General features: G+C 39.4%; 1 protein-coding gene across 1 annotated transcript; it reads left to right on the top strand.

Moving 5' to 3' along the window:
- The first annotated feature begins 2,340 nt into the window (after positions 1-2,340).
- BPHL (biphenyl hydrolase like) lies at positions 2,341-22,946 on the top strand. The gene is made up of 7 exons (XM_070942539.1): positions 2,341-2,515; positions 6,839-6,942; positions 8,851-9,017; positions 10,532-10,685; positions 16,220-16,351; positions 20,512-20,635; positions 22,182-22,946. The coding sequence occupies exons 1-7, from the start codon at positions 2,409-2,411 to the stop codon at positions 22,267-22,269; spliced, it is 876 nt and encodes a 291-aa protein (XP_070798640.1). The 5' UTR covers positions 2,341-2,408; the 3' UTR covers positions 22,270-22,946.
- The last annotated feature ends 502 nt before the right edge of the window (positions 22,947-23,448 follow it).

The raw sequence follows: 23,448 nt of genomic DNA, 5'->3' as shown, positions 1-23,448 counted from the left end.
GGCTGTTCTCCTAGTCTTATTATAAACCAGAATATCTTCTCAAGAACAAAACCGGATTATCATTCGCTTTCAGTTATGTAAAACCCGCCACTGCTATTGTGCTGTTTTTCTTGGCAAGATTTCTAAGAATTGGCTTACCATTGCCTTCTTCCTAGGGCAAAGAGGGAGTGACTGGCTCAAGGTCACCCAGCTGAAGGGTCTAGAACTCAATCTTCTAATTTCTAATATGATGGCTTATACCAAACTGGCATATCTCAGAAGATATGCTACTGCATTAGTAAAGATGGATGTTCTATACTATATCATACAGCTGTGATCGTTGGAACCTTTTTTTACTTTTTTAAAGCATTTTTTACTACCTATTCGGCCAAACCGGTAGTAAAAAATGCTTTAAAAAAGTTTTTAAAAGGTTCCCAAAATCAGGCATCGTAGCTGATTCCCCCCATCGCTGTACTTACCTTCCCAAGCCTCCTTTTGGCGTGTACTGTGCATGCGTGGCCACCGAACCAGTAGCAAACTGGTTCAGATTTCATCACTGGTTTGTGTTACTTAACTCATTCCCGAGAGCAATTACACAGATTTCCCCTAGAGGGACAAATTTAAAAAATGCAATGCAAAACCAGCAATTTACATACAGGTAGTCCTTATGTAATAGTGCCTGCCTTATTTAGTTAGTGACAGTTCAGTTACAACAGTGATGAAAAATAGAATTACCATTCTTCACTTTTACAACCTTTGCAAGTCTGTAAACAAAGGAAAACTTAAGCAAGAGCATAAGCACAGTCCTAGTTTTACTTCACAGCCAAGTCGCCGGTCCCAATTGTGGTTACTAAACCAAAACTACCTATACTTGCATCCAATGTTGGGGTCCAAGTACAAAAGGGTGAGGTTTGCAGTACAAGTCTCTGAATTATATATCTTATTTTTGCATCATCATGTCAAGCTGCAAATGCCTATGAGCACGGGGATTATTAGCATGTTGTGCCTGCTACTTGATACGTTAAACTCAGTCACTGGTTGTCTCTCATCTGGATTACTGCAATGTGTTCTACATGGTGCTATCCTTGAAGAGTGTTCAGAAGTTACAATTGGTCCAGAATGAGACATGGAACAGTTTTGGAGACCTAGGGAGTGGCACATGTAATGTGTAATATGGAAGTTCCATTACTGATTCATGGGGCTCCTATTAAATCAATGGCAAAAAAACCAGCCCATATAAAAGGACCTTCTCAATGAGGCCCCTTCTCTGCGAAACACAATTCCACTGGAGGTACAATTGGCCCCCACCTTGTTTTTTTGCAAGGCCCTGAAAATATGTTTTTCTCAGCACATCTGAGGACCCCAGCAGAGATGGAGCAGATGAAATGGTCACATTGTGCTGTTGGTGTGGAGGGGGAAAAGATGGTTATACAGGTTGTCTTTGACTTAACAACAGTTCCTTTAGTGACCGCTCAAAGTTACAACACTGAAAAATGTGATTTATGACCATTATTCACAGTTAACAATGGTTGCATCATCCCCATGATCATATGATCAAAATTCAGCTGCTTGACAACAGGTTCGTACTTATGACCCTTGCTGTATCCCAAGGTCACATGATCACCTTTTGCAACCTTCTGACAAGCAAACTCAATGAGGAAGCCAGGCTCACTTCACCACCGGGTTACTAATTTATCAACTGCAGTGATTCACTTAACAACTGTGGCAAGAAAAGTCATAAAATGGGGCAAAACTCAGTTAACAAAGGTTTCAGTTAAACATTTGGGCTCCATTGTGGTCGTAAGTTGAGGACTACTATATTTTTGTGGATTTTTTAAAAGTTGTAAACTGCCCAGAGTATCTGTGTGTGTGTGTGTGAGAGAGAGAGAGGGAGTTGGGCGGCCTTATAAATTTGTTTAATAAAACCAATAAACGGTGTAAAATATTTTCTTTGGTTCCGTCCCCCCTTTGTCACAGAATAGTAATAGCACTAAGACTTACATACCGCTTCACAGTGCTTTACAGCTCTCTCTAAGCGGTTTACCGAGTCAGCATATTACCCCCAACAATCTGGGTCCTCATTTTACCCGACTTTGGAAGGATAGAAGACTTAAGTAAACCTTGAGCCCTGTCAGGATCAAACTCCAGGCTGTGGGTAGAGTTAGCCTGCAATACTCCATTCTAACCATTTGGGCCACCATGGCTCAATGCCCTGGATTGAGAAAAAGACCGGAGAAGAATGCGGCCCCTTCCCTCCAAAACTCAAGTCAACGATTGCGGCAATTGGTGGGTGGGCTTTTGAGTGAAAAGCCTATTGCCTTATTCCGCCCCCTTGCAGCCACTTTTCCTGGGAGCCGATAGAGCAGCAACGAAGGCGGAACCGCCAAAACAGACCGCGGGGAAGGAAGGAAGGAAGGAAGGAAGGAAAAATGACTCGACTTGCAGGCGCAGCGCTTTGGAGGCTGCGGCGCCTCTTCTCGCACCTCTCCCGCTCTGCAACGCTGGCAGCGATCCCGAGATCGACGGCTGCCTATAGGTAAAACGCCCGCGGGATGGGACGAGAGACGCGAGGAACCCACCTGCGAGCTTAATAGCTCAAGCGAGGGGGCCGAAACCGCAGTGCGCACGCGTGATTGGTCGCAGAGGAAAATCGCGAATGTCTAATGCCGGAGCGAAATGTCGGTGCGGCGGGTGGAGGAGGTGCAGAGGCGAAATGCGGGGGGGGGGGATGTCTTGATTCCATAAATTTAGAGGGCCCGAGGGCTTAATTGCAAAGCTGGAGAGATTTTAGGTCCAACCGAAGCACTTGGTAGTCTTGCTACTGGCAGTGTGCCTGTTAATTTGTGCACTGTGTGCCTTTTAGGTTTGTGATCCCGCGCAGGCTTTTCTTGAATGGAGCGAAGTCTGATCATCTGAATCCGATTTTAGATCAGATTAGTGCTCTGTAGAGATCTTTTCCTTTAACGGAGGCTTTGCAAAACTCGCCTTTTAAGAGTGAAATGATATATTGGTAAGTGGGAAATGCACATCCGCAGAGGCTGCAGGAATGTTCATTGGGGGAAGAAGAATTGCATCGATTCCCCCCCCCCACCCTATATTTTAGGCAAACAACTGTCTGGGAGAATAAGATTCTGAACGAGTTAAAAAAAAATAAAATTATATATTTAAAATAAAAAAAATGACAGCCTTCCATCCTACCTTTGACCTATCTATTATACTAATAAAGCTGAAAGTTAAAAAAAAATACTCTGGGCTATGCACCATTGCATAATTACCTGGAAGCAAGTTATATAAAGATTTCTTTGCAAGCAGACTGCAAAATTGTTTATAATTAACATGGGCCTTCATTTACAACATTTTTGGTACATCGGACACCAGATTAAACCAGGCTGCTTTTCAGAAATGTGTTACAGTACTGTATCAAAATTCTAACAGAAAAGGTAGGATACTTTTAGTCCATAGTGTGTAGCCATGTGCAAATTAGTTTGTCTCTTATTATATACTGCAGATCAGATCTGCTGTGCATACACTACTTGCCTATAGGAGTTGTAGGGGAAAGAGTAAATTACAAAGATCATCTCTTCAGTCTCTTCCTCCAGTGCAAGGAGATTTGTGTAAGGCACAACCAGTTCCCGCAACATTCTTAACCTGTGTACAGTATTAATCCAATATATCAAGCTAAGAAAAGGATTTCGCTTCACACAACCCACTACAACCAACCACCCCCAATCTACGGTAGTCAAACAATTGCACAAATGCTGCTGTTAGGTTTTCCCTGCACCAGCTTTATTTATTTATTTATTTATTTATTTATTTATTTATTTATTTATTTGTCAAGCATATATAAGATAACAGGTAAAAGTATAAACATAATTTGAATACATGAAAAGAGTAAGTAAAAAGGAATATTAGGACAAGGATGGTAGGCACGCTAGTGCACTTATGCACGCCCCCTTAGCTTAAGTGTGTTGTGCTTAGCTGGAATTCGTGGACATGTAATTTAAACTCTTCACAGCTCCTGGAAATCTGATTCCTTTTGTTTGACGGAGGCAATCCTACCCTTCCTTCTAAAATTCAGTCAATAATGAATTGAGTGGGAGAATAGTTCGATCCTCCCATAGAACAGAGTCATCTTTGGTCTCTGCTCTTTCGCCCTCAGGGTTTTGAGCTGGAAACTCAGGACCTAAGTACCACTTAGAGAGAGCTCTAGAATGAACTTTCTTGCCTGTAGGGCAGTACAGGTAGTCCTTGACTTGCAACAGCTCGTTTAGCGACTGTTCAAAGTTATAATGGCATTGAAAAATGTGACTTGTGACCAATTTTCCTAGTTACAAACTTTGCAGCATTCCCCATGATTATGTGATCAAAATTCAGATGCTTGGCAACTGGTTCATATTTATGACTTTTGCTGCGTCCCGTCCTGGGATAATGTGATCCCTTTTTGCGACCTTCTGACAAGCAAAGTCAAGGGGGAAGTGAGATTCACTTAACAACCAAGTTGCTAATTTATCAATGGCAGTGATAACTGTAGCAAGAACTGTGCCACTGTGGCAGCAACTGTGGCAAGAAAAGAAAAATGGGGCAAAATTCACTAAACATATGTCTCATATAACAGCGGAAATTTGGGGCCCATTTGTGGTCCTAAGTCGAGGACTACCTGTATAACAACCATGAAATCTTGCCAAAGCAATTCTCCTAGTGTGATGAAGGCACAACTACTCTTTTCCTCTACTTTCACCTCTTCCCTGGACTAAGGAACCTTTTGTGAAATGAGTTTACCTCCTCCTCTGTTAGATATGTCATTACCCCTCCCAATCTGGATTCTTCCCTACGGGTCTCGCCCTTCTCAAAAACTAATTACGCTGAGGGGATATCAGATAGGAAAAACCTACAGTATATGATTTCAGTATTGCATAATTTCCAGAACTAAAAGTATTTAAAAGCAATACTATTCTTAATGGCATGTAGTATTCATAACTAAGAAAGTTGAGGCATTTCCACATCAAATTTGGATGAAGGATTTTTCCCTCAGATCTTTTGTATTAAAAATATGAACTGCTTCCAAGTGTGTATGTGTGTGCATGCCCACACACACACAAAGATGTGTGTGCAGGGTGCATGCTTAACCCCAGATAAGTGGGGAATATTCATTATCTTTTGTGCCACATTAGTGATATTTGTAAATCTCACAAAATAAAATTATGTTCCGAAGTTCTTTCAGCAGATTGAAACAAAGGTCTTACCCATTTAGAGTTAGGATTTTGTAGGGAAAGGAGTAGGGAAGGTCAACATTGAGCAATTACTAGTAGAAATTAAATAAATGAAGTTTCATTTTAAGGTAATTGCAGGTCCTGGGCTCAGTCAGAATCGTTGCAATTGGTGAGATTTAATTTGCACACGTTCCATTCATTTCAGTGGGTACACTCTGTTGAACTAGGACAATTTCAATTCGTTTGAGGAAAGATTTTCCAGTTGAATAAGTACTGAACTCCTTAAAGGCAAAGAGATCTTGAAATCTTTTCTAAAATTGCTTTCGCGTGAGTTTTGGGATTTTTGTTTTGTATTTTATTATCATTCCTTAGAACAGTTTCTGGTATTTTCCATTCAAATTAATGGAAATGAATTGATTTCTACTTGTTCATCATCTGGAATCAAATTCTGACAATATTTTTGAATCTTGATTAGGAAGAATGCTTGTAAGAGAGTAATAAAGGATGACTTGAGCTTTGAAAGTAAGTTATGTGATTCTGTTGCCTGTGCTTGTTTTTTTAACAGCATGGAAAATTTTATCAACAAGTTTATTTGAGAATACCTGGTGTGAGCAAATTCAGAACAAGAAGTTCTTATTTGCAAAAGGTTTTAGTGGCTATTGAGGCCTTTTCCACCATCAGTGCACTATTGAAAGACCTGAAGGTCCAGGTTGGGGTTAGAAAACCAAGGAGAAGCTCTGTCTCAACTTGACTCCAATTTGATAGCAATCAATCAGTATGTTATTGTGATTAAATATATTTTGCTAACCTGATGTCCACAAAATTTGTTGGAATTGCCACTCAAAAATTCCTGTTGGTTTTGCTAATTGGGAATCTTGTAAAACACATTTAGCAGATCCCCCCCCCCTCCCATTCAATTATGTCTGATTCATGGAGACTGCCTGGACAAATCCTTTCAGTTTTCTTGGAAGGTTTTTCCAGAAATAGTTTGCCATTGCCTCTTTCTTAGGGCTGAAAGAAAATGAATGGCTCAAGGTTACCCAACTGGCTTTGTGCCTAACAGATACCTTGTTGCAAAAATCTTGAGTTGAAAAGTTGGACTAGACACAAAACTATACCTCACTTGAATACACTAGATGGTTGTGTCATTAAGAGGGAGAAGAGCCATACTGTATACCAGGGGTGTCAAACTCAAGGCCCATGGGCCAGATCCGGCCTGTGGGATGCTTAGATTGGCTTGTGGGGCCACCCTGGAAAGAACAAAGGATCGGCCCATGGTGCCTCTGCCAGTGAAACGAGCTTCCAATCTCAGTTTTCGGCTGGGACAGCCTCCTGCAACCCTCTGCGGCCCTTCCGAGCTCCATTTTCACTGGCAGAGGGTTGCAGGAAGCCGTCACAGCTGAAAACGGAGATTGGAACCTGTTTTCGCTGGCAGAGCAGTCAGGCCACCACAGACACCTCTGACACGAGTGACGTCAAGCTGGCCATGCCCACCCTGGCCCCCTGAGGTTAAACACAACCCTGATGCGGCCCTCAATGGAATAAAGTTTGACACCTTTGTTGTATACAGTGTCTTATTGTGTATTGTATGCTATTGGGAAGAAGGATGGAATATGAACAGATTGAACAATTGGAGTTATTTCTTCCAGCACTGCTATAACCTCAGCGAAAGTAGAAGTGAATGGCGTCCACCTGCACTACCAACAGACTGGAAATGGAAATCATGCTGTCCTCCTACTCCCTGGCATGTTAGGTGTGGCTCTAACACTTCTACTATGCTACTGATTTGGAATGGATAATAAATATATGCATAAACTATACTGATACATTTGTCAGAAGCTCTTTATAGTGATACATGACTCTAAAATAATTGCTTTCAGACAAGACTAATTATCTAACTATCTAAATAGATTAACCTAACTATACAAATAGACTGAAGGTGAGATAAAATTGATTGGTTTACTCTTGGATAATAGCAAGAGCTCACCAAGGATTTTTCATTACTGTTTCCTAAATGAGGGTAAATAAAATGATAAGAAAAGTTCTACCTGCCTGAACTGGCCTTGGGAGTTATTGCTTAAATCACAGCCTTAATTGTCTCTAAGGTAGAAATACTTGTTAGTTATGTTTGATCCAGGATCAGCCTTTCTTAATCTAGGATTCTCAAACGGTGCTTGACTGCAATTCCACTGAACTAGCTGGAGATCATAACATTCCAACACTGGAGGAAACTTTTGGAGAAATAATAGCAAAAGAACTAAAAATCTTCTACCCCAGGAACAGGCAACCTACAAGCCTTCCACCAACTCTTTACACATCCAAATTCCAGTAATTCCAATTCAAACCACGTTCAAATCACATAGACACATTTCTGCTTTGACTAAAAGTGAACTTGATTTAAAGGAGACGTTGTCTTTATAAAAAAAATTTGGGTGACTTCAGTAACCACAATCCTTTTTTAAAACTTTGTTTACCATTTAATCAAAGAGTTTGATTAGTTTGAGCTTAGCACAGTATATGAAATCTTCCCACATCTAGTCCTGTCTCCTACATCCATAAATGACACATTGCAAACAATAAAAACAGCCTTCCAACTGTTCTTCTGGAATCCAACTCAAGATACAAGCATTTTTCTCCCTGCTGTCATACTAGCTGCATCAGGCAGAACCAGTGGTGGGTTTCAAAAATTTTAATGCCGGTTCTGTGGGTGTGGCTTGGTGGGCATGGCAGGGAAAGGATTCTGTAAAATCTCCATTCCCTCCGCACTCCAGGGGAAGGTTATTGCAAAATCCCCATTTCCTCCCAATCAGCTGGGACTCTGGAGGCAAAGAATAGATGGGGGCGGGACCAGTCAAAATTTTTACTACCAGTTCCCTGAACTACTCAAAATTTCTGCTACGGGTTCTCCAGAACTGGTCAGGACCTGCTGAACCCCACTCTGGCCAGGACCCTGCTTAGGTTTCCACTGGAGAGAGAGTGATGTTTTATAGTCATTCAGCCAGTGGTAGTGAGTTTGTGAGGAGAAAGCCAAGAAAAATGGTTGGTTTTACAATGGTTGGAGAATAACTCACAAATGAAATTGATTATAGTGCAGCAAAAGAGGAGGATCTCTTAGTTTCCTTAATAGTCAGACAAGAGACATAAAGATACAGGTAGTCCTTGACTTACAACAATTCATTTAGTGACTGTTCAAAGTTACAAAGGCATTGAAAAAAGTGGCATGGTCGTTCTTCACCCTTACGACTGATGCAGCATCTCCTTGGTCACATGATCAAAATTCAGATGTTTGGCCACTGGTTCATATTTATGACGGTTGCAATGTCCCGGGTCACATGATCAGCTTTTGCAACTTTCTGACAAGCAAAGTCAGTGGAGAATCCAGATTTACTTAACAATCATGTTACTAACTTAACAAACGCAACGATTCACTTAACAACTGTGTCAAAGAAAAGTCGTAAAATGGGACAAAACTCACTTAAAAGTTTCACTTAGTAACATATACTGTATTTTGGGCTGTTGTGGACGTAACTTGAGGATTACCTGTAGTTTAATTTGATCATGCTTTTGGGACTTAGTTTTTCTTTTACATATATTAATATGCGTAAAATAAGTTTCTCTCTTGGTTATGATGATCTTGCAGTGTTTTTGTGTGTTGATTTAGGCAGCGGTCAGACTGATTTTGATCCACAGCTGAAGAATATGAACAAGGAGATTTTTACTGTTGTTGGCTGGGACCCTCGAGGATATGGAAAATCAATCCCTCCAGTTCGAGATTTTCCTCTAGATTTTTTTGAAAGAGATGCAAAAGACGCTGTTGACTTGATGCAGGTAAATACGTCCAGGCTTCTTTGAAATCTGGTTTTGAAACTTTTGATTTCTGAAAATTTTGCACATTTAAGTTTGGAAATAAGCAAGTAGAACCTCTAAGAACCTTCAAGGTTTGAAACTTTATGAGAATGAAGATTGAACCTGTTTATAAGCAGAATATTTCCATAGTAGCTTTTTTTTCTTTCTCCCTGATCTATTCTATCCAGGTAAAATATCTCATTATTTTGAATAAATAAAATAAATAAAAAGAAGGATTAAGTGTTGCAAAGTAGAGAACATGCTCTTTTTTTGTATCTTTGATAGTGCTGACTCCTGTTGACTGGCTGGACAAGTTGCTGGAGATTTCTAGGAAATAAAGATAGTCCTTGATTAACAATGGCCATTTGGACTGGAATTCCCATCATTAAACAATGCAGTCCTAAAGTGCAATTCAACTAACAATGATAACCGACTGCAGGGATTGCTATCACTAAAGCAATGTGGTCATATTTTATGACCTCATTGCTTAGCAATGTGGACCATTTGCCATTATAAGTCAGACTTCCTGAAAACCAAACTGGCTCTTCGGAGTTATGTTTGTCAATCTTGGCAACTTGAAGATGTGTGGATTTCAACTTCCAGAATTACCCAGCCAGCCTAAGGAATTCTGGGAGTTGAAATCCACATATATCTTCAAATTAAAAAATTAAATTAATTTTAAATTAAAAAATTAAATTAAATTAAATCAAATTTTAAAAAAAAAAGTTACCAAAGTTGAGAAACGCTGCTCTAGAGAATAGGCTACTGCACTAATAACAATTGGTGTTATTCTACCTATTCACATGGATTGAAGAGTGGTAAGAAAATTATTACAAGGGCAGTGAAAGAGGTAACGCTCTTTCCTTGTGGGTGATCCATCCTTCCACTGGTGCTTCCGGACAGACTTCTTTCTGACCTTGTACCTCTACACAGAGGTCTTCAAACTTGGCAGCTTTAAAACTTGTGGACTTTAACTCCCAGAATTCTCCAGCCAGCTGGCGGGCAGGGAAGGTTGCAAATAGTGATCACATGATTGTGGGGCATAGCAACTGGTTGTAATTTGCTGGCTGGAGAATTCTGGGAGTTGAAGTCCACAAGTCTTAAAGCTGCCAAGTTTGAAGACCTCTGCTCTACAGGAAACTCTGTAAATCCTAGTGTCAAGTGACCAGTTCATTCTTATGCAAATTGGGTAGACTTAACTAGATACAAGGCTTCTGCTATTATTTGAATGCCCAATGGTCATTGCAACCTAAACAAAACTGCTGATCATTGTTGCGCTTAATATTATTTAATATGGATATTATACATTAATATATAATATGATTTAGTAATATTATTCAATAAATTTATTGGGCTCTGTTGCTGTAATTTTGCCATGTTAAACTCTTTTTATATCAATGAGAAGTGTTGCTTGTGAAGAATCAGTTAACTTTAGGCCAAGCCCCTCATCCACGAAAAAGAGTTATTTCCAATCTGTTTCCTTATGTTCCAACAAGGCACTGAAGTTTCAGAAGTTCTCTTTGTTGGGATGGAGTGATGGTGGAATAACTGCACTCATTGCAGCTGCAAAATATCCAGAATTGATCCACAAAATGGTGGTTTGGGGAGCCAATGTGACCGTTACAGAAGAGGATGTGAAAATTTACAATGGTATGTATCAGCTAACATCTATGAAAATGAGTTATTTCCAATCTGTTTCCTTATGCTGAACAAGACACTGAAGTTTCAGTAGTTCTCTTTGTTGGGATGGAGTGATGGTGGAATAACCGCACTCATTACAGCTGCAAAATGTCCAGATTTGATCCACAAAATGGTGGTGTGGGGAACTACTGCAAATGTTACAGAAGAGGATGTGAAAATTTACAGTGGTATGTATCTGTCAGCCAGTGATGGGTTTCAAAAATTTTTACTACCGGTTCTGTGGGTGTGACTTGGTGGGCATGGCATGGTTTGGTGGGCGTGGCTTGGTGGGCGTGGCATGGGAAGGATACTGTAGAATCTCCATTCCCTCCTGATCAGCTGGGTCTTGGGAGGCACAGAATAGATGGGGATGAGGCCACTCAGAATTTTTACTACTGGTTCTCCGAACTAGTCAAAGGTTCCACTACCGGTTCTCCAGAACTGGTCAGAACCTGCTAAAACCCACCTCTGCTATCACCCCTTTGAGGTAGTCCAGACAGGAAACCAAACCAGGAGTAGTCACATTACTTTTATTGAAAGGTTACAGCAACAGAATCTTGCAAGTCTGAAAGCACTTCTCTCCTCTTTTCCTTTTTGTTCCAAGAGAACTAGGGAGGGTCCCTTCTGAGACACTTTCTCTTACCCTGTTCCAGGGTGAAATCCAGCAGGTTCTGACAGGTTCTGAAGAATCGGTAACAGAAATTTTGAGCAGTTCAGAGAACCGGTAGCGGCTGGCCCCAGAGTGGGGTGGGAATGGAGATTTTGCAATATCCTTCCCCTGGAGTGGGGTGGAAATGGTAATTTTGCAGTATCCTTTCCCTGGAGTGGGGTGGGAATGGGAATTTTGCAGTATCCTTTCCCTGGAGTGGGGTGGGAATGGAGATTTTGCAGTATCCTTCCCCTGCCATGCCCACCAAGCCACGCCCACCAAGCCACACCACACCACACCCACCAAGCCACACCCCACAGAATCAGTAGTAAAAAAAAATTGGATTTCACCACTGCCCTGTTCTTTCTGTGGGTTGAGATATCTCTTGCCTGACCGTTGCTCTGGCTGTGGATCTTCCTCTTGTTTCTCAAGATTATTCTCACAGAGTATTATAATACATATGGGAGGGGTTGTGTAGGTCTGATTATATGTGTACACCTTCAAGTTTGTCTTGACTTCTAGCAACAGTCTGGACAAGTCGCTGCAAGTTATCTTGGCAACTTAAGTGGCTTGTTGCCTTCTTAGACTGACAGAAGGCGATAGGCCCAAGTTACTCAGCTGGCTTTGTGTCTTAAGGCAGGACTAGAACTCCTGGTTTATAACCCAGTGTCTCTAACCAGTACACCAAATTAGCTTTCTTTTCTTTTTGTTGTTTTAAACAGTAAATTCCTTCTCCCAGAGATGAGAAGAATGCTCTCTCTCCTAGGGTTCTAAAAAGCTCTTAATATCTGGCTTTGGTCCCAGACCTGGGCTTAAAATATTGTATTTTCAGGAACCGTATTTTGTTTAGTTTACTTTGATTTGTGTCATTTTTAAATTGTTTTAGTCTGTACTTTCTGTGTGCTTTTAAGTCTTATCTGTTTTTATGGATTTTTTTCCTGTTTTGTACATTGCTCAGATTCCACTGGAGTTGGGCAGCTATAATAAATTTAAATTAATAACAATGAGAATTTATATTAAAGCAAAAGGCTACTGTAAGAAAAAAAAATAAGTGCTAAATGCATCAATATGATATTAATGCATATTTTAATCCATATAACTTTTAAATTATAAATTTCACATTACAATAATATATGAATATCATAATTTATACCATTAGTGGTCATCGGCCACACAGGACTTGTGTGATCTTGTGCAGCGGTTTGGACACCAGAATTAATAATAAATAAAAATGTTGTGCGATTTCACACAAAAATGCCAAAATCCTATTTATACTTCAGGATTTTCAACTGAAATATAATATGATGGATTGGTGGTTGAGTCTCCCAGTCTGTTAATACTTGATAATTTCAGTCTTCCTGAAGGAGTAAGGTGCCTTGAGTTTTTTTGGTTGCTATGATAACCACAGGTCTGTCCATGGATTGGTCATCATAAGCCGTACATCATACAGAGGAGTCCACACATTGGATCTAGTTTATGTTCCAGAGCAGCTCAGAAGTGGAGGATGTTGAAATCAGTCTGTTGTTGTGAATTGATCACCAATGGAGTTAAGTGGCACCATCAAACTCTGTAGAGAGGATAGATCAGTGATAGAAGTTCACCCTAATCACTTGATGAATCCCATGGGTTTTCCAGAGGGAGTTTCATTACATTATAACTTCTCTGCACTTACCTATTGGATGCTATCCAGCAACCCTTTTTAGGGTGACCAGGACTGTGTCAGGGTGACCAGGACTGTGTCAGGGAAGAATAACTGAAAGAACCACTAGAGGGCTGCTACAACCTTTTAGAAAGGCATTTGACAGATAAAATTCACATTTGTTTGCAGTTGGAAGCCAATTGGACAGATTCTGTAGTGTGGATGGGGTAATATCCTGCAGTGTCATGTCAGAAGGCATTTGTAGATGTTGATGAAATAAACATTTCCTGTGAGATGAGATGTTATTTATGACCTTCAACCAATGTTTGGGGGATATGCATTGCCATGGGGTTTAAATCTCTCCCTTATTTATTTAACATGTACATGAACCCATTGGAAGAGATCATCCAGTAGCATGAGGTAGGGTGTACCTGGAGGGGAAGGACCTCAGAAACATGACTTATGCCCTCATCTCTAAATCAGTTTGAGATACTTTGGCAGCAGAGCATTTGCATATGGCACACTGCTAAATTCTGATACATACATGCATGCATGCATAGACATACACATACATACATACATACATACATACATACATACATACATACATACATACTAGACTTATATAAATATTTAGTATAGGCACATATTATAAATATAGTTTTTAAAAGAATATATTTTCAAAAAAAAATCATTCAAAAATAAAGTATTTTGCGTTTCTCTCTTCTTTTTTTTGCCCATTAACTGCATTTAACTGAATGAGAGATTTTCATTTGAGCCTTATTCTAAACCAAGCTAAATTTAAAACCCAGCAAACCAAACAAGATACTTTCACTTAATTAAGTAGCATGGTGTATGGCTAACAAATGAAACACAAAAACAATTACTACAACTTTGTTTTTCAAGAAAAATCTAGATTCTCTTAATGAGAAATAGCGCAGCAGGCAAAAGAAATAAAAGTAGTTACAATCTTTGAATAATAGATTACTCTGTGGAAGAAAATAATCCAATTAACACAATAATTATACATTTTTTCCTTTTCTACTCAGCAAATGCCAGTTAAATGGATACATTACTTTCTTGGTAAAAAGTATTAGAGCTAAGATTTCTGAAATGGGTTTGTAAGACAAAGTTCTAATGTTGCTTAAAGCATCTGAAGTTGATAAATATTTAATAGGCTACATTAACTGCTAAAGACACTGGATATGAAAATGGTCTAAATGTTGATTACTTTCTCTAAGGAAGTGTTCAGTTTGAACAACTCCCTTCCTACGCATCCTTAGTTCAAATGTGTCCCTGTGATAATTGATTTGCATAGCTCATGAGTTTCATATAGTTGTCTGTGTAATTTTGAAATATGAAACTACATTCTGTTCAACACCACTATATTATAAAATCCTTTTGTACCAATTTACTGAGTGGCTGAGCAGGATCTAGGCAATATTTTCCATGTTAAATCAAAGGGATCCAAATGCCTTTTCTGAAGCTGCCTAATGCTTTAGGTATAGAATCCTGAAATACATTACACCACCAACCAAACTATCGTAAAAGGATATAAAAGCAGCTTTTGAGTTTGCTAAAACTAGTTATTAGACTAAATGAAAAAAATGAGGTATGGATGGGATTATATAGCAGTGATGGCTAACCTTTTCTGGACCAAGTGCCCAAAGCGTGTGCACGTATTCGGGCGCCCTAACCCCAAACCCCAAAATGTAATGTGCATGTGGCCCCGCACATGCACCCTGTCCCCCTGCATGCACCCCACCCCCCGCATATACGTGCATGCCCCCTGTGCATCTGCCCTGCCCCCCGCACATGCACGGCAGAGACCCGACAACCAGCTGGCCGGCAGGAGGCGTGTGCGCATGCGCGGCACAGCTGAATTGGGGTGACAGCTTACTTGCCTACAGAGAGGGTACTGTGTGCCACCTGTGGCACATGTGCCATAGGTTAGCCATCACGGCTATATAGGCATCTATACAAACCACAATTATCCAAAAATAAGGAAATATCACAAACCTAACCCTGAGGTAGACATAATAGGTTACATGGTTTCCATGGTGATGTCACAATATGTGTTTTGGCATCCCCTTGCAGCTGCCTATAGATAGGAAGAAAATTATGTCTTCATTTATAGTCTCAATGTAGAAAGTGATGGGAGGCAATATACATTCTAATTAGGTAAATTTCATTTTGTGCCTGGAAATTATATGATGAGAAAATACAATAATCATATTAATCCCTTATTTTAAAAATATAAGATCCAAAGTCCTCTTCTTACATTCATAATATATAAACATGACAGAATCAGGTTCACCATCTCTGTGCTCGGAATGAGATAACTCACCACAGCCAACTCACCATGGGACAACTATACTGTGGGACAATTCAACAATTCAATTATTTAAAATAATTAAAAAATATTTTAATTTTTGTCAGTCATATTTTATTTCGTCCCTCCTTTGGCATCCTTTAATGATTCAATTAGACTATTTTTTTGTCCTGTGGTGGTGAGTTGTCTCACAGTGAATGGGCCAAGGCAAGTTGTCTTGTGACGAGTTGTCCATGGTGAGTTGTTATAGACCCTCTGTGCTTATATTACATATTTATCTAAATGTTCTACAGTGACAATTGTTCGTTGAAATCATTAGAAATCCTGCCTTATGGTTCTCGATAATCTAGAAATCTGTTAAACCTTTCTGCCTATTACAAACACATTTCCCATGCAAATATTTCCAAAGAGGTAGTCATATTTTACAGGAGCAACAATAACCCCAGAGATATTTTTAATGCCTGGAGAGTAGAAAAAAATGTTACTAAAGCATATCATAAACTTCTATGGATCAAATCCAAGTAATCAGATGAAATTCCGAAGACCATAATTAATTGAATAAATTGGATAATCCAAATTGAATAAAGAGGTTTTTGCGTTTAACCTCCTCAAATAACTCATTGGTTGATTCAGTTCCTCAGAATATACATTTTAAGAATAATATAAAATATATAAAAATATTTAAATATAAATCAGTTCTGCAGCCAACATATCAAAATATGAGGTATATTGTATGCATTTAAAGAGTCTCTAATTATTTTCAAGCAGTTTAATCATTTTTAAAATACCCTGTGGGTTCAAAATGCTCAGACAGGCATTTAAAAATTGCATACCAGGTCAGAGATAATACTGAGGGGGAAACTGTATTTTATCGTTACATACAGGTATCCGTGATGTTTCAAAATGGAGTGACAAAACAAGAAAACCTTTGAAAGAAATGTATGGACATGAATATTTCAGCAAAACATGTTCAGCTTGGGTAGATGGAATCTCCCAGTTCGTGCAAAAATCAGATGGTAAGAACCTGGAACTGCGGCCTAGTTTGTTTTATCTCATTTATTAAAAAAGTAATATTTTTGTGTTCCCATATCCCAAATACATTCTCCTCCTGGCTTTGCCACAACTTTTCATTCCTGCCATCTTTCTCTTGATGTTGTTTTCAGGAAAAGATGCATGTGAAAGAGAGACTTGGGGGGTGGGGTGGGAGGTGTCTATGACATAGTTGCTTTTAGAAGATCATGGTGCTATGATCTTTGCATCCATAAATGACCATAGAGACTGGGAACGAATAAAGAAGTGTCTCCGAGCCTAATGTTTTCAAGAGGTGTTAGACTATAAATTCCATCATCCTCAATCAGCATTGCCTTCCACTCACAGCAGCTGAGTTGGAATATTTAATTTAACACAGCTGAAGGCCATTTGATTTCAGGAGCTGCCCTTCCCAGTAAAGTATAACCTTGTAATCAGCCCCTCTGTGTCCTCATTTTCTCTGAGTGGAGAACTTGAAGTGCCAAAGGGTGAAGTATTTATTGAATTCCCGTACAGGCAGCCCTGGACTTAACAACAGTTTGTAAGAACATCTAGAAATAGATTTTTGTATGGAAAAATTATAAACTCAGGGCAGGGGGTTGCACTAGAAGACCTCCAAGGTCCCTTCCAACTCTATTCTATTCTATTCTATTCTATTCTATTCTATTCTATTCTATTCTATTCTATTCTATTCTATTCTAGTCATTGTAGATAGTCCTCAACTTATGACCAGTTGACTGCCACACGCCCTTGCCATAGTCGCATTGCAGACACTTGGCAACTGATTTGCATTTACGACTGGTTGAAGCACCCCATGGTCATGTGATCATGATTTGCAATGGCAAAAACCCCCATTAGATATGCTGGATTTGCTTAATGACCACATGTTTCACTTAATGACAGCCATAAAACCAAATTTGGTCACATGGTGCCTCACCTTTTGATTGCAATGACTTACGACTGAAATTCCAGGCTCTATTGTGGTTATAAGTCAAAAATTACTTGTACTGTTCTGGAACATTCTGATGGTTTGGGGGCCAGGATTCTAACAAAGAAAACCCATCCTTTAGTGAAATAAATTATTCAAGCCAACCTTCCATGTAAATCCACACAGCACCCCTGAAGTGTTCCTTTCACTGATGAAGAATAAACTTCAAAGAAATGGTTGCCTTCCAAGGTATATAGAAGAAGTGGTGAAATCTAAAATTTGTTACTATCGGTTCTGGTGGTGTGGCTTGGTGGTGGTGGTGGTGGTAATGTGACGGTGGGCGTGGCCTTTTTTTTTTTTTTTTTACTTTTAAAACCATTTTTTCTACAACCTCTTCGGTGAAGAGGTTGTAAAAACATGCTTTCAAAAGGCTCTGATGATCCCAGCTGAGTTGCCTGATCGTCAGAGGCTTTTTAAAAAACCCTCTGCTGATCAGGCAACTGAGCTTGGATCGTCATAGCTTGGATCGTCAGAGGCATTTAAAAGAAAAAAAGCCTCTGATGATCGCGCGGCTCAGCTGGGCATGGGGGGGGCAGGGATTTTTGCTACCAGTTCTCCGAACCCCCCGCCTCCATCGCTACCGGATCGGGCGATCCGGTCCGAACCGGGAGTATTTCACCCCTGGATAGAAGGCCTCAGCTGTGTAAGCAGTTCTCTAAAATCAGCATTTCTCATAGGCTGACATTTTAACTTCCCTTAGAGAGTAATTTTTTAAAAAAATTACCAAGGATTACTAATGTGTCCTGTTTCCTGAATGGAACAAAAATGTTTTGGAGCCCAACAAATAGTAGCTGAAATGCTCCTATTTCATTCCTCCTTTACTGAGTCAATTATACTCTGCAAAGCACATGATATAAGCCTCAGACTGGTTTTTGCTTCTTAATTCCAGGCTGGATCATAAGAACAACACAGGTGTGATTGTTTTAATTATTCTAATTCATTCATAACCTGAGGCAATGTTCAGTTTACCTAGAGAAGTGTGTGGAGGTTTGAAAGAAAACTTCATTTTTAAACGTCCTAAAATAAGTCTCCACCCCACCCCTCACTCCACAACAGCCTTTGCTAGGAATGTAGGGGAGAACAAGAAGTTGCTTTATTGCATATGAGATGCTTGTGTTGTTTTATTTCCATTCTAAATATGGCACATATTAACTTTACCAATTTCTGCTTCTCCGGAGCTAAGTCAATCATTGCCAGTAGTAGTTTAAAAGCAATAATTGTTCAGAACTAATTACCACCTGGTTGGGTTTTTACAACAAGGTCATCTTAAGTGCTTTCTGCTTGGAACTGTTGTTCAACATATCAAGGATGGAAAGGTTAAATTAGGGGAAAGCAGTGGTGAAATTCAATTTTTTTCTACTACCAGTTCTGTGGGCGTGGCATGGTGTGGCTTGGTGGGCATGGCAGAGGAAGGAAACTGCAAAATCCCCATTCCCTCCCCACTCCTGGGGGAAGGATATTTCCATTCCCTCCCAACTCCTGGGAGAAGGATATTGTAAAATCTCCATTCCCATCCCACTCTGGGACCAACCAGATATGGTATTTGCCAGTTCTCCGAACTACTCAAAATTTCCACTACTGGTTCTCCAAACTACTCAAAATTTCTGCAACCGGTTCTCCAGAACCTGTCAGAACCTGCTGGATTTCACCCCTGGGGGAAAGATATAGAATTGGCATCTAGACTGGGAAATGAACCCAGCAGTCATCATTACTACCTTCTGTTTAACGTTTTGGTGATTCATTGAGTCACTTCCAAGGTGGGTGGCAAATAAATGTAAGAAATAATAATTTCCAATTTTCCTATATGCCCAACCAGACCCCTTTAGAATGGTAGTTCTGTCTAAAATGCTAATCTGTGATTTCAAAGTTCAGATGAAATCTTTAGATTTACACCTCACAGACTTTTCATTATGGTCATGGCACAGATGTCTTGTTTCAACAACCCATGAAGTTTCTCGTGTAGGTATTTCTTTTTGCGCCTGTGCTTACACCAGGTCATGTATATGAACATTGTTGTTCCATGTATGAAGAAAGAGCATCAAAATTTAATCTTTTAGATATATTCGGAGATGGGAGGGATGCAGCAATTTTCTGAATCATGTTACAACTGTAATTTTTAATTGTGCAGACTACATTTAATGACAAATAAATCGGGCATTGTTTATTTTCCCTTCTCATATTGAAACAAGATACACAGAATGAAACACTGGTAGCTTATTTGGAATTATTATTTTTTTGCAATTTATATTTATACTGGTCACAGAGTTTGGTTACTTTGTCAGATGGATGTAGGTTACTTTAAAAAAGACAAGAACTACATTAAATCACCCCAAAGGCAAAATAACCTTCAGTTTACTCGAAAATCAACCAGGTTCTCTTTAGGCAACCCATAAACATGGTTTAACATTATGTGGAGGAGAGGCAATGACTAGTCTGTATCAACTGCAATATATTTTGTTTGCATTGAATAGAAGGCAAAAAGAAAAAAGAATAATTGGGATCACCCTATTGCAGTGTTTCCCAAACTTGGCTATTTTAAGATGCATGGACTTCAATTCCCAGAATTCCCCAACCAGTATGCCTGGTTGAGGAATTCTGGGAGTTGAAGTCCATACATCTTCAAAGGGTCAAGTTTGGGAAACACTGCCCTATTGATATAAAATGTCATTGCATTAAACTGAATGGGCTCTGTCATTTAACTGCATTTGATTAACTGGAGTGTTCATTATTGGGAGGGAATCTGGAGAGAACGAAAAACAAAAAAAAACACTGCAGCTGTGATTAAAACAATGCAAAATGTTGTTCTTGGGTAACTGCTCTCATTTGCTATCCCAAATTGCTCGTCAGTGATGTTAATGTTAGAGAAATACAGCTGTTTTGCACTGGGGAGATACATTCTGTTTTCACGTTTTGCCTGTTTTAAATAAAAAGATTCATTTTAGTTCAGTGCTTATAGAGATTCTCAATCATCCAGGTCATGGTTGTCCCAAAGGTGCTTTTTCAAGAGGCAATTGGACTTTCTGGTTTTTCTTTGAAGACATTTCGCTTCTCATCCAAGAAGCTTCTTCAGCTCTGACTGGATGGTGGGGAATGGAAGGATTTATATTCCTTGCAGATAGCTGGTCATTTGCATTTTTAGTTCATTTTGTTCCTCCACAGGTGATATCTGTCAGCATCTGCTGCCTCATATTAAATGCCCAACGCTAATTATACATGGTGAGAAAGACCCACTGGTACCCCGTTTTCATGCAGAATACATCCACAAGCATATCCAAGGTTCACGGTAAGTCTCATATTTTACTGGTGGGATAAGAATCTGATGTAATGAATATTTATCATTTTGTAAAACATTAACCACCTCCCATGTCTTCCTGCTTTTGTTATAGGTGACTTAAAAGGTGCTATAAAATTTTTAAGAGTGCTGCAGCAGAGATATACAAATATTTTTCCAAGGTGGCTACGGAATTAATAAGATTTGCACATTAAGTTCACCTTACAGTTTCCCTGAAGCACAAATCTCTATTCTGCTTGAGAATGCAAATTGGGAGCCAGTTTGGTCTAGTGATTAAGGTGCTAGGCTAGATATGGTACTAGGAGTCTGCAAGTTCTAGTTTGGTCTTAGGCATGAAAAACTGGTTGGGTAACTCTGGACCAGTCACTCCCTTAGCCCAACTCACCTTAACAGGGTTGTTGTTGTGGGGAAAATAGGAGGAAGAAAGGAATATTAAGTACATTTACTTTTGAGTTATCTATGAAAATAATAAAGGCATGATAAAAATAAATTTGGAATTAACAGCAATAAAATGAAATGTTAATTGGGTTATCCTCTTACTATCACCCTTTCATTCTGGCAACATACATATAACCAGGGTAAACTCATTGATTGTGAAGCCATTAAGGCCCAACAGCAATAGCACTTAAAGACTTCTATACCACTTCAGTGCTTTACAGCCCTCTCTAAGCGGTTTACAGTCAGCCTATTGCCCCCAACAATCTGGATCCTCATTTTACTGACCTTGGAAGGATGGAAGGCTGAGTCAACCTTGAGCTGGTGACATTTGAACTGCTGGCAATTGGTAGTCAGCAGAATTAGCCTGCAATGCTGCCTTCTAACCACTGCGCCACATGGCCCTTGTCAAAAAGGTTGGTACTTATGGTCTGAGACAAGTAACTACAGGAAGAGACATCAAGAATTGCTTCTTAGAAAGCAGACTATGGGCTTTTGGTAGTGGTAAGGCAAATCTATAGCCTTCTTTCACTGAACAGACACGTATTTCTAAGGAAATTTTTTATGGGACAAAACCAGGACCCTATTGGTCTCCAATCTGTTGCTTGTAGATGCTTTAGACTTCAACCTCCATTACGCCCACAGCCAGCATAACCAAAGGGAAAGTGACATTTGTTCATTCAGTGTTTCCTTTGGAAGGAGTTAAAATCAGCCATAATCTTATTTAGGTTCTTCAAATCACTTCTATTGCAATACCTATGCTTACAGAGGCCTAAAGAAATGATCAGGCCTTAGCCCACAGGATACTTACAAATACAATGATTTGGCTTCAGATCATGTATTTCTGTTCCTCCACTGATTGGTTTCTATTGCATCAGCCTATTTCTCCATCTCTCTACAAGTATGTACAGTAATCTTTAGCAACCCAGTGTTCCCTTGGTGTGCTAGAACTCGCAATGCCGAGAATGACAAAGTGAAACTTCCATTGGCTGCATGGGCCGCCATTTCTAATTTTAGTGTCATTTTGGAAAACGGCAAGTTAAGGTTGGCTGGTACCAGTTTCCTTGGCATACTTTAACCTATTCAACCTTTGTCATTGCAGGTTACATTTTATGCCTGAAGGAAAACATAATTTACATCTACGGTTTGCGGAAGAGTTTAACAAAATGGTAGAAGAATTTCTTGTGTAAAGCACCTACTTCTTTGCTGTTCCTGAAAGATTGGTATAGTTCAGCTGAAACTGGCAACAACGAACTGCATTCTTAAGGGAAAGAGTGCAACAAGGGAACTTACATTGTTTGCCCTACCCATCTTTTCTCCAAATGGGAGCAAAACTGATGTATGCCAACAATTCTGGGATATAGAAAATGATTAAAAACTGCTAGAAGTGGGAATATTATCTCAAAAGCTTTGGAGAAATGTTAAGGGAGCCGCATAAGTTTCAATAAATACTTTTATTGCCCAGATTCAGTCTTGAAGAAAAGCACAAACAGAAGTCATTATCCAAAATGCATGCCTTGATACAGAGTCCTCAACATTGAACACCACACAAAAGCCATTGTAGAATTTTACTGCGGACATTCTTGAAGTGTTTACACAATGCACAAAAGAAAGCAACGTAAGACAGTGCCACAGAAAACATGCTCAATTCCAGCTGTCTGAATTCATGCCTGCTCTGCTAGTATTCTAGTTGCCAATTGTGCTCGTTTCTTCCTCAAAATCTTAAGGTTTGTTTTTTTTTAAAGATAAAGGCTGAAGACATGATTTGGAACATACAGTGATTCCGAATATGAAAAAAATACCTTAGTTCGTAAAGTGAGAGGGAATAAGCTCCTAACATTACAAGCCAATGATTTCCTGTATTACAAAAAAAAATAAAAAATAAATAAAAAATAGTTTCAGAATCCAGTTGTTGCACTATTTGTGTCTTTTGAGGAGCCTGATCCCAAAAGTTGGAAATGATCAGTTTGAATCACAAAGTGTTACAAGTTACATGCAGAATTCTAATTGCAACTGTAAGCACTTCTATCCAGTGTGCGTTCATGTGAAGGCACAAGACAAGGAAAAACCAATCAAAGTAAGTTTACCTACTGTCTCTGCAATTGTGTAGAATATTCTTTAGCATGTGCAAAAATACTTCATGGGATAGACCAAAAAAAAAAAAAAAGATTTCTGCTTACTCTAATTGGTAGAGAAATCTATTACTAATTTATTTCTTGATTACCGCCTTTCCAATGGAATCAAAATAAATGGTCAATAACGAGGGATAAGCAAGTCTTCTCCAATGTAATCCCCTCCAGAAGTGTTGGGACGCAAGGTCCTATGTTTCCCATGAAAGAAATCTTGTACGATCTAGAAAATCTGGGAAT

This window comes from Pituophis catenifer, unplaced genomic scaffold (assembly GCF_029215685.1).
Source record: "Pituophis catenifer annectens isolate HBS135680 unplaced genomic scaffold, rPitCat1.0.hap2 SCAF_3, whole genome shotgun sequence".
Taxonomy (NCBI): Eukaryota; Metazoa; Chordata; class Lepidosauria; order Squamata; family Colubridae; genus Pituophis; species Pituophis catenifer.
The sequence above is the reverse complement of the archived record's forward strand: the minus strand, read 5'-3'. Positions and strand labels throughout refer to the sequence as shown.

Bases quoted from the DNA above. Each gene is read 5' to 3' on its own strand.
- BPHL (XM_070942539.1), top strand. From the start codon at position 2,409: ATGACTCGACTTGCAGGCGCAGCGCTTTGGAGGCTGCGGCGCCTCTTC. The intron at 10,686-16,219 runs GTATGTATCAGC...CGTTACATACAG, and splicing joins GGATGTGAAAATTTACAATG to GTATCCGTGATGTTTCAAAA. The intron at 16,352-20,511 runs GTAAGAACCTGG...GTTCCTCCACAG, and splicing joins GTTCGTGCAAAAATCAGATG to GTGATATCTGTCAGCATCTG.